Genomic DNA, 15,765 nt, shown 5'->3' with positions numbered 1-15,765 from the left:
AAATGCACAGCTCAGTGTCTCTCTTGCACTTAGCTCCCTCTGTCCCTGGAGCTGAATCCTTCTTTCCCTTAGCTCCTTGGAGCTTTTCAGTCAGCGCTAGCCCTGCGGGAAGAGAAGCTTAAGCCAGTGCCCTGAGGAAGAGAGCAAACGAGCCTAGAACACAAATAGAAACTGATTGTCTCTGCTCCCGCCCCTGGAGAAGGAGTCCCAGTGACTGCAGTGCAGCTGCTGGTAGTTCACTGCACCTGCTGGTAGGTCACAAAATTACTTTTGAGCTCCATTTTGTAGGAGCTCAGTGCCTTTCTGGCCTGAATTGGAAAAAGGGGACTGGCCTTGGCCATGGAGGGAAAGCATGGGGAGTAAGGAAGAGCAGCCAGCTCAGGGAATCACTCTGTGTGTGTGTGCGTGCGTGCGTGCGCATGGCTTCATGGGGGGCTCTGGAGAGAAGACCTATTCTATACAGGTTCTTATACTGCCCTCTTCACAGAAGTATCTGAGCACGTAGATGAGGAGGGTGAGATGATATCTTTTATTGGACCAAATTCTGTTGGTGAAAGAAACAAGCTTTCGAGCTTCACAGAGCTCTTCTTCAGGACCTGAAGATGTTGATCCAATACAATATATTGCCTCACTCACCTTGTCTCTCTCATATCCTGGGACCAGCATGACTACAACACTGCAAATGACTAACATCTGTGTAAGCAATGTCAGGATGAGCTCTACCCTGACATCTGGTGGTGAATTGTGGTGAGTTGTGGAAAAGAACTTCAGGGGCTGGTCTTGTTTGCATAGGCACACCCACCTCACCTAGCATGAGCCCACAGCCGCCCAAATGGTCACTTTGGCTGCTGTGGGATCCCCAGTTTCTCTGTTATTGGACCAGGAAGAATAAAGTGTTGTTACCCTGATTATGTGAATCAAGGCCAGTGGAACTATTTTATGACAGAGGGACTCACCATCAACTAAGTAGCACTCGCTAGACAAGGGATGTGGGTTCCAAAATCCAGTGAATTGAGAGAGGCAGGGGGCAGGTATATGTGCTTGATAGTATGGGCCTCCTTTGAGGACCTGAAACACCAGCTGCACTGCCTCTACTCTCCATTGTTCAATAGTAGAGCTAATTTTGATTCCATTAAGAGTCTAGTTACAGGCTGCTGTGCTGAATGCACTTTGGGCCAATGTTGCAACAGCACTGAGGCTCCCCTACTACAAGCTGAAATCACTAAACAACTAAAATTACTAAGAGCTGAGATCACTGAGTGCTGTGTTAACTAGTGGAGGAGCCTGAAGATATATTGCTAAGCGGCTGGCAGAGTGGAGCAGTTTGTGGGGTGGTTGGAGTGGCCCATAGGATGGCGAGTGAAACGAGATGCGGTGGGGTGGGCAGGGCAGAGTGGAGCAGTTTGTGGGTTGGCTGGAGTGGCTCATGGGACGGCTGGTGGAGTGGAGCGGCTTGTGGTGAAGGCTGCAGCAGAATCCCACAGAGAGGCAGGGCAATTGGCTTCGGACCACGTAAGGTGCCCCTTAACACCCCTTTCCCCACCCCCATTTCCATCCAGGCTTGAGGGGATAAAACTCTGCAGATAAACTTTTGAACTCTGGGGCTGCACTGACCAGGGAAAGAGACTTTTGGGTTGTTGGACTTTTAGGACTTTGGGGTGATCTTTTGGGTTGTTGGACTTAAGACCCTGAGGATATTGCCAAACTTACTTGGGGGGTGGGTCTTTTGCTCATGGTTTGTGTTATAAATCCTGTTTGTGGTGTTTCTCCAACATAATGCCACATTGTTTCCCTCCTTTATTAAAAGGATTTTGCTACACTCAGACTCCGTGCTTGCGAGAGGGGAAGTATTGCCTCTTAGAGGCGTCCAGGAGGTGGTATGTAATTGTCCCAGGTCACTGGGTGGGGGCTCAAGCCGGTTTTGCATTGTGTTATTGAAATGGAACCCCTAGAGACTGGACCTGGCCCTTGTTGCTGCCAACTCAGATGGGCAGAAGGGTTACATCTGTCACATGTGGTTTGTCCTTCCTCTTTTCAGCATATACTGGAACCATCCAACTCTGAAAGGGACTGGGAGGAGCTCCCAAATCGGCACTTTGAGCATGATGTGCCTGAGGGGCTCCTTGGCCTTGTTTCTTTGCCAGCCATGAACTCCATGGTGAAGTATTTTTTTTGGCAGGAGCCTGGAACGTGATGGGAAGTAACAGGCCACCGTACCTAGGCTGAGGTATTTACAGATTTTCATACATTAGGCACAATTTGAATGGGAACTTGGAATCAAGCCAAACTTTACATGTTCACCATTTCATCACCCATGTAACATACCCACCCTGTTCCTGAGTAGCTTTTCCAGCCTCACCACACTGTATTCAATGCAATTTCAGCCATTGTAATGCTCAAAATGGGGTCTCTCAAAGATGGCAGCGGGATGCTTCAGAGGCATGACAGATAATGGTCCTCATTAAAAACATCTAGAAAGCCATAATATCAGCTTCTCGTTTCTGTTACTGTGCTGTGACAGACTCTTTTCTGGTGTACATTGACATAGCTTCATTGACTTGAATTGAGCTACACCAGTTCCTCAGCTGAGGATCTGGCCCAATGAATTTGGAAGACACTGGCTGTAGCAGACTATTTTGATTCATGTGCTAGCCTTACACAAATGCAGTCTTATTTTTATTCTGTACAAACATTAGATATGCACTTATTTTTGAAATCAGAAAACTTTTTTTTTTTGTTTTTGGCAGTGTAACTTGACAATAGGAGCATAGAACTTGCCACACTGGATCAGAGCTGTGTTCTATCTAGTCCAGTTCACTCTCTGACAGTGGCTAGTACCAGCTGCTTCACAGGAAGATACAAGAAAGTACAAGAAGCCATGTTGTATGCCTCTATGGGATATCCTACTCCCAAGGCCGTTTCTTCCTAGTCCCCCATTAGCGAAGATGTTGGCTTAATGCCCTGAAGCATGAGGGTTTTCAGCCCTTCCAAAGCTCTTATTTTTTAAGCCTTACTATTATACTGCTCTGGCTATTCTTGTTAGCTACATAAATGTCCAATGTTAGCACAAAAATACAGCTTGTGTGTTCTTGTTGTTTTTTGTCGGCTAGCTTGGTTGGCTGGGCATACTGGCCATACGTGGGGGCCAACTGTACTACTCAGCTATTGCTCAACATCCCAGGTGTGACATGCAACAGGATGTTTTTGAGATTAGAAAAATAAAAACAGCTTTTCTAATTGCTCTAGTAATTTTTGTTCTTATCCATTTCCATGGAGATGACGCTGTCTAATTGCCAGGGCAGCTAACTTGTTCCCAATGCCATCTAGCTCTTTAAAGCTTTAAAAACAATAACAGTAACCAGTACCACAGTATCAAGTTCTTTAGGCATGTACACTCAGGTTTCAAAGATGGCTAGAAAGAGGGATTCTGTATTATTATCCTACTACCTTAGGTGTGTTTCTGGCACCTCTCAGAAAAACAAAAATACAAGATCTCTACTCTCCGGAGCCTACAATCAAAACCAGACAGATAACACAAGAAATAACAATGGACCACGAGGATGAGAGAAAGTGGAAGATAGGAGATAACAGAAAATGAAGAAAGGGAAAACCTATTCCTGCATGAACTGTATGAGAAGTGAGTTTTGCTGAGTGGTTTGCTGGAAGTGAGAAGTTGCTTGCCACATAAGAACTCTGTCTAGCTCTCAGAAACCCTTTGCTGTAGTATGTAGGCACAATTGACATAAGTAGGACACAGCAAGTTCTATCTAGGAATAGGCAGACCTTAGACTCTCCATTGTGGTTCTCTTTTCAGCATCCTGAATTAAATTGGTTTGTGGGGTTGTAGATGGGTTCCGCCGGGGCTCGACCCTCCCTGAGGGGGAGGGGAGTCACACCGGCCTTGATGTCTTCCCTGCAATTACAGTCTGCTCTGGCCTGTTCGGCAGGTCAGAGCAGTGACAAAGTCAGAGGGGGCCCAGCCCTTGGCTTGGGCGGGGCACCAAACACAGTTTCAACAGCCCTGGCCCTGTGGAGCAGGGCAGAGCAGTGGCAAAGTCAGAGGGGGCCCAGCCCTTGGCTTGGGCGGGGCACCAAACACAGTTTCAACAGCCCTGGCCCTGTGGAGCAGGTCAGAGCAGTGACAAAGTCAGAGGGGGCCCAGCCCTTGGCTTGGGCGGGGCACCAAACACAGTTTCAACAGCCCTGGCCCTGTGGAGCAGGGCAGAGCAGTGGCAAAGTCAGAGGGGGCCCAGCCCTTGGCTCGGGCGGGGCACCAAACACAGTTTAAACAGTTACAGGCCTCTCTGACTGGGGAGAGGGGGAATCTGCCACCCGGTTACGGGTGGCAGGGGGAACGCAGGCCCACCGCTCCTCTGCGTTCCAGCCCGGGGCCCTGGTAGCGGTTGTCACTGCTACTGGTGGTCAGTGCGGTCCTGACCGCAACACACTGCCATGGGCAACGGTAGCTCTGCAGCCTGACTGGAGTCAGCTGCCCCCGGGCTACTTCCTAATTCCCCCTCTATTCCTACCTGGTCCGGGGCCTCTGTTCCGGAGACGTCCAGGACCATCGGTTCCTCCCAATCCGGACTGGGCGGCAGGTCCGGTAGGGTTTTGGGGAATTCGGGCCACGCCTGGTCTGGGGGCTCCTCAGGGCCGTAGTAGGGGCTAGGCAGTTCTGGCAGCTCCTCGTCGTAGTAGGGGCGAGGCAGCTCTGGCAGCTCCTGGTCTCGACCTCTGGCTTGGGCAGCCTCTCAGTCAAGAGCGGCTGCGGGCACGTCTGCTCCTGCCGGTGGCCGAGCCGCAACTGAAGGCTGGGGCCCGGCTTTTATTCTTCCGGGTCGCCGCCTGACCCTTTGAGGGGCAGGACTTCCACCCAGCGGCCCCACCCCTGTGGATGACTGACGGGGCTCGACCCTCCCTGAGGGAGAGGGGAGCCACACCGCCTTGCTACACACACACTCCCCCTCAAGTCCGGCCCCTGCTTGTCGGGGCCGGGCTGTCCCATCTCCTCGAGGCGGGACAGAAAATCCGCGTTGGCATGGTCCTGCCCTATGCTGGATGGTGAACACATAGGGCTGCAAGGCCAAATACCAGCGCATGATGCGGGCATTGTTGTCCTTCATTCTTATAAGCCATTGAAGGGGGGCGTGGTCTGTAACGAGGGTGAACGGGCCACCCAAGAGGAAGAACCGGAGGTCCTCGCAGGCCCACTTGACCGCGAGGGCCTCCTTCTCAATCATGGCATAATTCCGCTCTCGGGGAAACAGTTTCTGACTGATATACAGCACGGGGTGATTACCTCCGTCTCCTTCTTGGGACAAGACGGCCCCCAGGCCAACGTCAGACGCATCCGTCTGGAGGACGAAGGGCTTGTCAAAGTCGGGGCTGTATAAAACTGGTTCTTGACACAAGCAGCTACGAAGCGTCCTGAAGGCTGCCTCACACTCGGGTTTCCATTGTACCGTCCGAGGGCTGCTCTTCTTTAGTAGCTCGGTCAGGGGGGCTGCCGTGGACGCGAAATGGGGAATAAACCGCCGATAATACCCCACGAGCCCCAGAAAGCGCCGCACCTGCCGCTTTGTTGTCGAGGTGGGGCACTCCGCCAGGGCCTGCACTTTCCCCACGAGGGGCTTCACCTGTCCCTGTCCGACGGTATAGCCGAGGTACGTCATTTCTTCCCAGGCTATTCGGAACTTTTTGGGGTTTGTGGTCAACCCCGCTGTCGAAGGGTCCGGAGAACCGCCGCGACCCGGGTTAGGTGGTCGTCCCAGCAGCGGCTGTAGATCACCACGTCATCCAGGTAGGCAGCGGCATACTCCTGGTGTGACCGCAAGAGGTGATCCATGAGCCGCTGAAAGGTCGCGGGGGCCCTGTGGAGACCGAAAGGCATCCTGGTGAACTGGTACAGTCCGGACGGAGTGGCAAAGGCGGTCTTTTCTTTGGACGTCTCTTCCAGCAGGATTTGCCAGTACCCCTTGCTGAGGTCCAGCGTGGTGATGTACCGGGCCTCCCCGAGGCGGCCGAGCAGCTTGTCGACTCGGGGCATCGGGTAGGCATCGAAACGGGATATGGCATTAACTTTGCGGAAATCTATACAGAAGCGTCGAGAGCCGTCAGGCTTGGGTACCAGGACCTCTGGGCTGCGCCACTCGCTCTGGGACGGTTCAACGACCCCCAGGGCGAGCATGGCTTGAACCTCTTCCTCCACCGCCTGGCGCATTCGGTATGGTATCGGCCGGGCGGTCTCCTGCACGACCTTCCCTGGTTCGGTCTGGATCCTATGACAGGTGACAGTCGTGCAGCCCGGTAGGGTCGTGAAGGTCTGTCGGAAGGCCTGCATGAGACATTTGGCCTGTTGCTGTTGCTCGACCATCAGGGTGCTCCCCAGTGCGGGTTCCATCACCTCCTCCGTCTGGGCCACCTCTAGACCTAGTTCCAGCTCGGGCGGGCATGGGTCGATTAACAGGCCCTCTCGGTCACGCCACGGTTTCAGCAGATTAACATGGTATATTTGCTTCTCCCTCCGGCGACTGGATTGGCAGATCTCATAGTTGACGGGCCCCACTTTCCTGAGTACCTCGTAGGGGCCCTGCCACCGGGCCAAAAATTTCGATTCGCTGGAGAGCAGGAGCAGTAGGACTCGGTCTCCGGGGCCAAATTCCGACGCGCGCGCGCCTTGATTATAGCTTCACTCCTGCCTCTCCTGGGCTGCTTTTAGGTTTTCCCGCGCTAGGGACCCCGCTTGAGTTAGGCGTTCCCGTAGCCGGAGGACGTACTGGAGGAGTCCCTGAGTCGAGGAGGCCGACTGCTCCCACGTCTCCTTCATCAGGTCCAGCAGGCCCCGAGGCCTCCGCCTGTATAGGAGCTCAAAGGGGGAGAATTTGGTCGACGCCTGGGGGACCTCTCGGACAGCCAGGAGCAGCGGCGGGAGGAGTTGGTCCCAATGGCGTAGCTCGTCTGGCAGGAACCTTCTCATCATGTCCTTGAGGGTCTGGTTGAACCGCTCTACCAAGCCGTCGGTTTGGGGGTGATAGACAGAGGTCCGCAGTTGTTTTACCCCCAGGAGTCGGCAGACTTGGTTTAGCAACCGGGATGTAAAATTAGTGCCCTGGTCCGTCAGGATCTCCTTAGGCAGCCCCACGCGGGCGAAGACCTTCACTAATTCGCCCGCGATGGTCCGGGCCGTGATGCTCCACAAGGGGATGGCCTCTGGAAACCGGGTGGCATCGTCGACCAGGACCAGGACGTATTGAAAGCCGGCTGCGCTCCGGGGAAGCGGGCCGACCAAGTCCATTGCGACACGCTCAAACGGGGTGTCGATCAATGGTATGGGAACCAAGGGCGCTTTGGGTGTTCGGGCTGGTGCAGCCAACTGACACTCTGGGCAGGAGTTGCAGTATTGTTTTACCTCTCCGTCCAGCCCCGGCCAGTAGAACTGAGCCCGAATTCGTGCCAGGGTCTTTTCATACCCCAGGTGGCCCGCGGCTGGTACATCATGGGCCAAGCTTATGACGGCCCGCAGATGGCATCGGGGCACGAGGAGTTGCGTCCGTGGTTCTTGTGTGCGGGGGTCCCACTCCATCCGATAAAGCCGGTCCCGGCGGAGCTCAAAGTGGGGCCACTGCGTAGCCCGGCCAGGGTTGATAATGGATCCATCAATTGCGGCCAGCTGTTCGTAGGCCCGTTGGAGAGTGGGGTCGGTCCACTGATCCCGGCAGAAGTCTGTGTCAAAACGGGGTGCAGGGGGTGCTCTCTCGTTTAACTCCTCAGCCTCTGGGGTTTCTAGTCTGGCCCCCTCGGCGTCTGTCTCGGCTTCCTCTGGGGTTTCCAGGGACTCGGCCGCTAGGGCCAGTATAGACCGAAGGAGCCCGTCAAAGGCGGGCCAGTCACGTCCCAGGATGACAGGATAGGCCAGTCGAGGGGCCACACCGACGATCAGCGACCGAGTGAGGCCGTTAACAGTCAGGCGGGCCCGAGCACTGGGATAGGACCGAACATCCCCGTGGATACATTGTAGGTGAATGGGCCCCAGAGTAGGATCGATCGGGGGCCCCAGAGCCTGACGGACCAGCGTTTGACCACAGCCTGAGTTGACCAAGGCCGTGGTGGCTTGGTCCCCCACGAGTACCGGGACTGTGAGCTTCGGGGGCTGAGGCCGCCAGGCCCGGCCCTCTCCTGCGCAGACCTGCCCGAAGTCAGACTCCATCTCCGGGCAGTCCCGCTGTAAGTGGCCGGTCCTCCCGCATCTAAAGCAAGGTCCTACTTCGGAGTGTCCACGCCGGGGACCGGTGGCCTGAGGGCTTTGGTGGGGCTCCGACGGACCTGCAGGGGAGGTCCCCGAACCTGTGTGCGGGCCAGGCTCCGCGCGTTGGGTCTGCGGCGCCGGTTCAGGGTCCAGTCCATGGCTCAGCCGCCGCTGTCCCGGCGGGCCAGATCCTCTCCTGCTTCCACGAGTTTGGTCGGGCCCTGGGGTGGGTGGCCGGAAGGCCAGCCCCGCAGGAGCCTCCGCCGCGAGGAAATCCTCCATCAGGGAGACTGCTGCCCCCAGGGTGGTAGGCTGGTGGCAGAGCACCCAGGCCCTTCCTCGAACCAGCAGGATATGTACGAATTGTTCGAAGACCACCTGCTCGGTCACTTCCTCTGCCGTCCGGGTTTCTGGCTGCAGCCAGCGGCAGCAGGCCTCTTTCAGGCCTTGTGCAATTAAGCGGGGACGGGCGCCGGTCGGATAGTTCTGGCCCCGGAACCGTTGTCGGAAGGTTTCAGGGCTGACGTCCAAGGCGTCGAGGATCGCGGCCTTCACCCGATCATAGTCCTTGGCGTCCTCCGTGGCCAACCTGCGGTAGGCCAGCTGGGCGGGCCCGGTTAAATACAGGGCCAGAAGGGTGGCCCATTGGGCTCGGGCCCATCCAGCGACCAGGGCCACGCGCTCGAAGGTGACCAAGAAGGCCTCAGGGTCATCCCTCGGGCCCATCTTGGTCAGGCGCAGGGGCACCGACGGCCGGGGTCCCGCGGGGTCCTCCCCCGTGGTCCCTTCGGGGACTCGGGCGGCGGGCCCGAGAAGCATCTGTAGCTGGGCCCCGAGTTGCTGGATGAGTTGTTGCTGGTGCTCCAACTGAGCGGCATGTTGCTGTTGTTGCTGCTGGAGGTGGGCGGCATCTCGCTGTTGCTGCTGCTCGAGATGGGCGGCCTGCTGCTGTTGCTGCTGCAGCAGTTGCGCCACCTGCTGCCGCTCCTGGCTCTCCGTCAGCAGCTGGACTAGCCGTTCGACATCCATGTTCCCTGCCCTGGGGACACCGGATGCGCTAGCGTCCTTCTACTAGCCCCTTCTCATAGGGACAGGGGTTCAGAAGGTCCCTGGTCAGATGCCAGTTGTAGACGGGTTCCACCGGGGCTTGACCCTCCCTGAGGGGGAGGGGAGCCACATCGGCCTCGATGTCTTCCCTGCAATTACAGTCTGCTCTGGCCTGTTCGGCAGGTCAGAGCAGTGACAAAGTCAGAGGGGGTCCAGCCCTTGGTTCGGGCGGGCACCAAACACAGTTTCAACAGCCCTGGCCCTTTGGAGCAGGGCAGAGCAATGGCAAAGTCAGAGGGGGCCCAGCCCTTGGCTCAGGCGGGGCACCAAACACAGTTTCAACAGCCCTGGCCCTTTGGAGCAGGGCAGAGCAGTGGCAAAGTCAAAGGGGGCCCAGCCCTTGGCTCGGGCAGGGCACCAAAGACAGTTTAAACAGCCCTGGCCCTTTGGAGCAGGGCAGAGCAATGGCAAAGTCAGAGGGGGCCCAGCCCTTGGCTCAGGCGGGGCACCAAACACAGTTTAAACAGTTACAGGCCTCTCCGACTGGGGAGAGGGAGAATCTGCCACCTGGTTATGGGTGGCAGGGGGAACGCAGGCCCACCCACTCCTCTGTGTTCCAGCCCGGGGCCCTGGTAGCGGTTGTCACCGTTACTGGTGGTCAGTGCGGTCCTGACCGCAACACACTGCCATGGGCAACGGTAGCTCTGCAGCCTGACTGGAGTCAGCTGCCCCCGGGCTACTTCCTAATTCCCCCTCTATTCCTACCTGGTCCGGGGCCTCTGTTCCGGAGACGTCCAGGACCATCGGTTCCTCCCAATCCGGACTGGGCGGCAGGTCCGGTAGGGTTTCGGGGAATTCGGCCACGCCTGGTCTGGGGGCTCCTTGGGGCCGTAGTAGGTGCGAGGCAGCCCTGGCAGCTCCTCGTCGTAGTAGGGGCGAGGCAGCTCTGGCAGCTCCTGGTCTCGACCTCTGGCTTGGGCAGCTTCCCAGTCACGAGCAGCGGCGGGCACGTCTGCTCCTGCCAGTGGCTGAGCCGCAACTGAAGGCTGGGGCCCGGCTTTTATTCTTCCGGGTCGCCGCCTGACCCTTTGAGGGGCGGGACTTCCGCCCAGCAGCCCCGCCCCTGTGGATGACTGACGGGGCCCAACCCTCCCTGAGGGGGAGGGGAGCCACACCCCCTCGCTACAGGGTTTTCCTGTCCTTTTAGAGCCAGAAGCCAAACCAGTGGAGAGGGCCTGTAAGAAATGCAGATGACTAAATTACACCTATTTTGTATATAAATTAGAGAAGGGCCAAAACTGGAGCCAGTCTGAACTTTGGGAAATGAGATAAAATAGGACCCAGATCTGCCCCATGTCTTGTTTTGGTTTCTTGTAGCTTTTGGTTGGTGTTGCAAAATAAAAAAGCTCTCTGACGATGCTTTAGGAAAATCACTACTCTCCTAGACCACACCAAAATAATAACATATTTGTTTCACTTACTGAATGCTGTGTAATGTTTCACTCTTCAGAAGAACTCTGTTTAGTTCAGTATGAGGGCTGGAGTGATGACACCTAAAACAGAATAAACTGCTTCTTTGTGTTCAATTTAGGGTGACCAGACAGCAAGTGTGAAAAATCAGGACGGGGGTGTGGGGTAATAGGAGCCTATATAAGAAAAAGACCCAAAAATCGGGACTGTCCCTATAAAATCAGGACATCTGGTCACCCTAGTTCAATTGTTTTCAACGTTTTACTGGGTGTACAGCCAAGATGCAGTGAGGGGAGGACACCACTGACTATGATAACTCTGTTTCAAAAGATCTTTCCTCTTTTTCTTTCCTTAAGTGGTCTGGCTGCCATTTTTCAGCAGGATCTTTGCAACCGTTATTTGATTTTCAGTGTCTGTTTCCAGCATTTGACTCATCTCTCTGACTAATACTCCTCACTCTGTATTGCACATGAAAGTCAAGGAAAATCAAAGTTTAAACAAATTAATTAGCAATAGCCTTGGACAGAATGATGCTGAAGGGAGTCTTTTCAACTTATGCATTGGAACATACAAGCTGTGCTTATCCTACTGAAGGTAGCATTTGCCTCAGACTTCAGAGGAACTAGCACTGATAAAAGATGTTTCCAGTTGCACTTGTAACCCGCATTACCATAGTGTAGGTCTTTGTCTCTTAAGTGGCTGATCCATATAAAGATTAATAAGAATGGTAGAGCTGCCAGCTGGGGAGCTTAGTTTTTTAGTTCAAGCAGTTAAAGTTTGTGCTTTTAGTATGAGAAATCCAAGGTCCACTGATGACCCATGGTGGAGCTTGTCACGTGTGCATTGAACTGTTACTCTGGAAATTAATGAGAGGTTCTCAGGCCAGGTGGCAGTGATATGCCTAGGCACGGCCCACCCTTGATTCTCTAATAACTTCTTTCACCGGGAATTGGTTGTGTGGTTTGGGAGCTGATGGTTTGGAAAAGTGTCCAGACTAACACTGAACTTTGAAGGTTTGGAAGCTCCTATTGTCCCTAGTCGCTGCTGACCTGGGCTGGATGTGAGCTGAGGGCCTACAGGTGAAACGTTCCCTATCCCAGGACCTGTAACATAAGCCATCTAATCCTCATCTTTGATGAATTTTAAATGCAGATTCAGAGCTTGTAAAAATGCATGCTTGTACTGGAGGAAACATTCAAGGATATGAGGGCATGCAGCCTTCTCCAAAGCACCTGCCCCTCTGCCTTTAGGAAGTACTAACATAGCTGAGTTTTCCTGTTCACTCTATTTAGAGAATGGTGTATTCTGCAGCTGACTCTATTTCGAATGCTTTCATTGTGATCACAGTGCTGGTTCATACCTAATGGTTCTGCCTTAAATGGGAGGACTCTTTTCTTAAGTGATTTCCTCATGCCACAGTGTGGGGTATCTATACAATTAAAAAAGTGGAACAAGTTTTCCCACCTATACTTACATTAATTAATACCCTGCTGTGAAATTATTTCCATTGATTTCACTGGGAATAACATAGTTCTCACCACAAATAAGGGTGGCAGAACTGGCCCCATGGCTTTTTTTGAAGATAATGTAGGCAGCATAATTAGAGTTCTAATCTTTCATTGTTACTGACTGCTGGGTGCAGAATCAAGTACGTTATCTCATTATACAGAACATGCCATTATGAGTGCCAGTCATACAAAACATCAGCCACAGATCAAGGAATTTTATTTTCCTTTCAATACAAAAAGATTTCCCCTTCCAAGAGGATAGCCAAGCTGAGGGCATGAAAAAAGAGAGATGACATGTTTCAATGACAGCAGGTATTTTACCATATCTACCTGATTCTTATCCATCTAATATAGTTTCACTTCTTCTGTAAATGTTATGCCCCCGCAACAGAACCTGAAATACTCTCCTATTTGTTTTAGGAGAGTGTTTTCATGTCATCTGACTTTCTGCAGGCCATGTTACATTAGTCTCTTGTAACCTTTATTATTTAAGATGCTTCACCGAACATGTTAAAACATAGGAACTTCACCGGAAAGAGTTTGCAAACTAATTCAAAAAAATACAGGCTGAGATTTTCAAAGGTGGCTAGGGGAGTTAGGCACCCAGATTGAAATGAAATTCCATTGGAGTTAGGTGCTTCACTGTCATATTCACCTTTGCAAATATACAATATGCAGGCAAATATATAGGCACAACCAACAGGCAAAAGTTCAGGTCTGGGAAGTGAATGTATCACTGGTGGTGAGATGAAGCTCATTAGAAAAATGTAGAGGGAGCAACCATCTAGTGGCAGGGGCGTGGACTAGATGACCTAACAGGTCAGTTTCATCTCTAAACTTCTGTGAGTATGTATCATCCCATGGCCAACATAGAAAGGCTTTGGGAAAGCAGTGTGCTATCAGGAAGGATTTAGGCAGGGGTGTTTGTTGCACAGGAAGTGGGAAGCTGTTTGAAGGATGTAGAGAAGTGAGGAACAGCATGAAGGATGACATGAAGAGTGAAGGGAAAAGAGCCATATGGCGTAAGGATTAGGTTGGACCAAACCATATATGAACATAGACAGTATTTGTGTAGTCATCTTTCAACAGTTGTGCCTTATCCAATTTCACCTTTCAGTGGCTGTATAGCACACCCAAATCAGCTGGTTGATTGATGTAAAACAATTTCAGAAGGCAGGTATTAAATTGAGACACACTCATTTAATAAGTGACCTACACTCGATTTGAGTTGAGATGAAAGGCCTCTGCATTCGCTCAATAGGTCACGTAGTCCTCTGCATATTAAAATAAGCACTTAGTCAAAGGCCAAATTATTATCAGTTAAACTTCCAGATAACTGAAGAATAAAATATATCTTCTTCAGTCTTTCTTAAGTCTGTTCTGATTCCCATATGCCCTCAGCTTGGCTATCCTCTTGGAAGGGGAAATAATGCTCTCCAAATACTATTTTGATGTCATGGGGTTTTCCCTTGGCTAATACATTATACTTCTTTTGGTCTAGGAATTCCTGTTGAATGTAGCTGAAGTCAGGTAAGTTATTTAGCCTTTGCTATCTATATAAAAGACTTGTTGAGACTCAAATCACTGACCAATGGAGCCCAACAGTAGTAGTATTTTATAATTGTATTATTATTTTTTGTTTTGTTTTAAAGCAACCACATAACATTCTGCAAAGACGTTTAATGGAGACAAATTTATCAAAATTACAAAACAACCGAGGGACATGGACTCCAAAGAACGACATCTCAGCACAGACCAATAAGCTGAATCAAACCAAGCCAGACAACCCAAAGAAAAAGGAGGAAGAAGACTTAATATTAGTGTGCTGTCAGGTAATGCTTCCTCCGATTCTTTACCAGCTTTTCCTAAATCCTTTTATCAGCAGTGCAGGAGGAATTGAACCCACCCATATAATAAAGGCACAACTAGGCTCCTTGTATTCCAGGTTTAGTGTTATGAAGCCCAATGTTTTTGCTGATGGGATATTATTTTTGACAGGTGTCTGTTTTCCTTCATACAAGGAAATGGACAATGTTGACAGCCCTGAAAAAATGCATTGTTGTTTTCCATCTAACTGTTCTCTCTCATATGATGGATATAATAGCAGTTCTGCAAAACAAAGGCCTCAGTAAAAACACAGCGGTTATGCTGGGTGACCGAAAGGTACGTCTCCTGGGGCTTTGGGGTTCCTGTGCTCCTGAGATGCCCAGTACATTAATCTTTCCATCATCATCACTAACTTCCCTTCAGAGAAGGCAGCCTGAGTATGGTAGAGCTGTGTGTGTCAAACTCTAAAGCAGTGGTCCCCAACGTGGTGCCCGTGGGCACCATGGCACCCGCCGGGGCATTTATATGCGCCCGCCTAGTACCCAGCAGGGGACCTCCCGGGGACAGAGAACTCAGGCTGCGGGCGTGGTGTTCTCTGTTCCCGGCAGGTGCTGGACGCACCTAGTGCCCAGCAGAGAAGAGAATCTGGGGCCCCACGTCTGCTGGGGACAGAGTACTCCAGGGCTGCGGGCACCGGTGTTCTCTGTCTTCGTGGTTTTTCTCCAGCTTCTCTCTTCTCTCTGGATTCATATATTATGTAATATTAATTTTTTTTTGTACTATTTAATGTACAAATACAAAATAAGCCTTGAAAAGTTGTTGGCGCCTGCCACGCTCTTCAGAAAACATGAATGTGCTACTGGTCACAAAAAGGTTGGGTACCACTGCTCTAAAGCCTTTCTCTCTAGGCAGGCATGGGTCTGTTTGTGTGGGAATGCCCCAGGGAACATCCTGACTGCCATTCTTTCTGACATTGGAGCATATAGGTTAGCAGATCTGGGCCATGTTTATTTTAAAAGTTGGGATAATTTTGTTTTGTGATTAAACTCCCCTACCCTCAGCATCCCCTGTATCTTAGTCCCTTCAGCGTCCCATCTTTCTTCCCACAAAGCTCCTCTTTCCTGCCAATTCCTAATGTTGGATTTAGCAGAAGATGCTTATTTATAGAGAGCCAACAGGATGCTCAGTGCTGTATATATGGTCAGATCCTCAGATGCTGTAATGTGGCATAGCTCCACTGAAGTCTGTGTGGTGACGTTGATTAGCATCAGCTGAGGAGCCAGGCCTGTAACGTTTGAAGGGGATAGGGAAGTTTTGATTGCCAGCATATGGCCTCCAGTCAGCACAGTGACTTTATCACTCTCCATTGAGAAGCTATGCCAGCCAAGGAATGGGCTCTGAGACCTTTGGGAAAAGGGCAATCCCAAAACACCACAAGGACTATTTTTTTAGATATCTGATTGGCCCAATAGCTACAGATAAAGAGTCAATGGGATTGCAGGTGCTCAGCACCTCACAGGATCCAACCTTACATCTTCATTATTCTGTAGAGGAGTTTCATTTAAACATTAGTCTGAAATCCTCATGTGCACTGCAACACAATTGAGAGGCTGAGGGAAATAGAAAAGAAAGTGCTGGAACAGTGAAACCTCAATGGTGACATAGCAG

General features: G+C 51.8%; 1 protein-coding gene across 2 annotated transcripts in view; it reads left to right on the top strand.

Annotated features, from left to right (window-relative positions):
• Positions 1 to 15,765, top strand: part of NRIP3 (nuclear receptor interacting protein 3) — a 55,722-nt gene that overhangs the window by 26,974 nt on the left and 12,983 nt on the right. For both annotated transcript variants that reach the window (XM_050955170.1, XM_050955169.1), the window contains one exon: positions 13,923 to 14,102. In XM_050955170.1, coding sequence (XP_050811127.1) covers positions 13,923 to 14,102 — 180 coding nt within the window. The remainder of the gene's footprint in view (positions 1 to 13,922; positions 14,103 to 15,765) is intronic.

The sequence above is a fragment of the Gopherus flavomarginatus genome, chromosome 5 (genome assembly GCF_025201925.1).
Source record: "Gopherus flavomarginatus isolate rGopFla2 chromosome 5, rGopFla2.mat.asm, whole genome shotgun sequence".
NCBI classification, from domain to species: Eukaryota; Metazoa; Chordata; order Testudines; family Testudinidae; genus Gopherus; species Gopherus flavomarginatus.
This window is presented reverse-complemented; position numbering and strand designations above follow the sequence as displayed.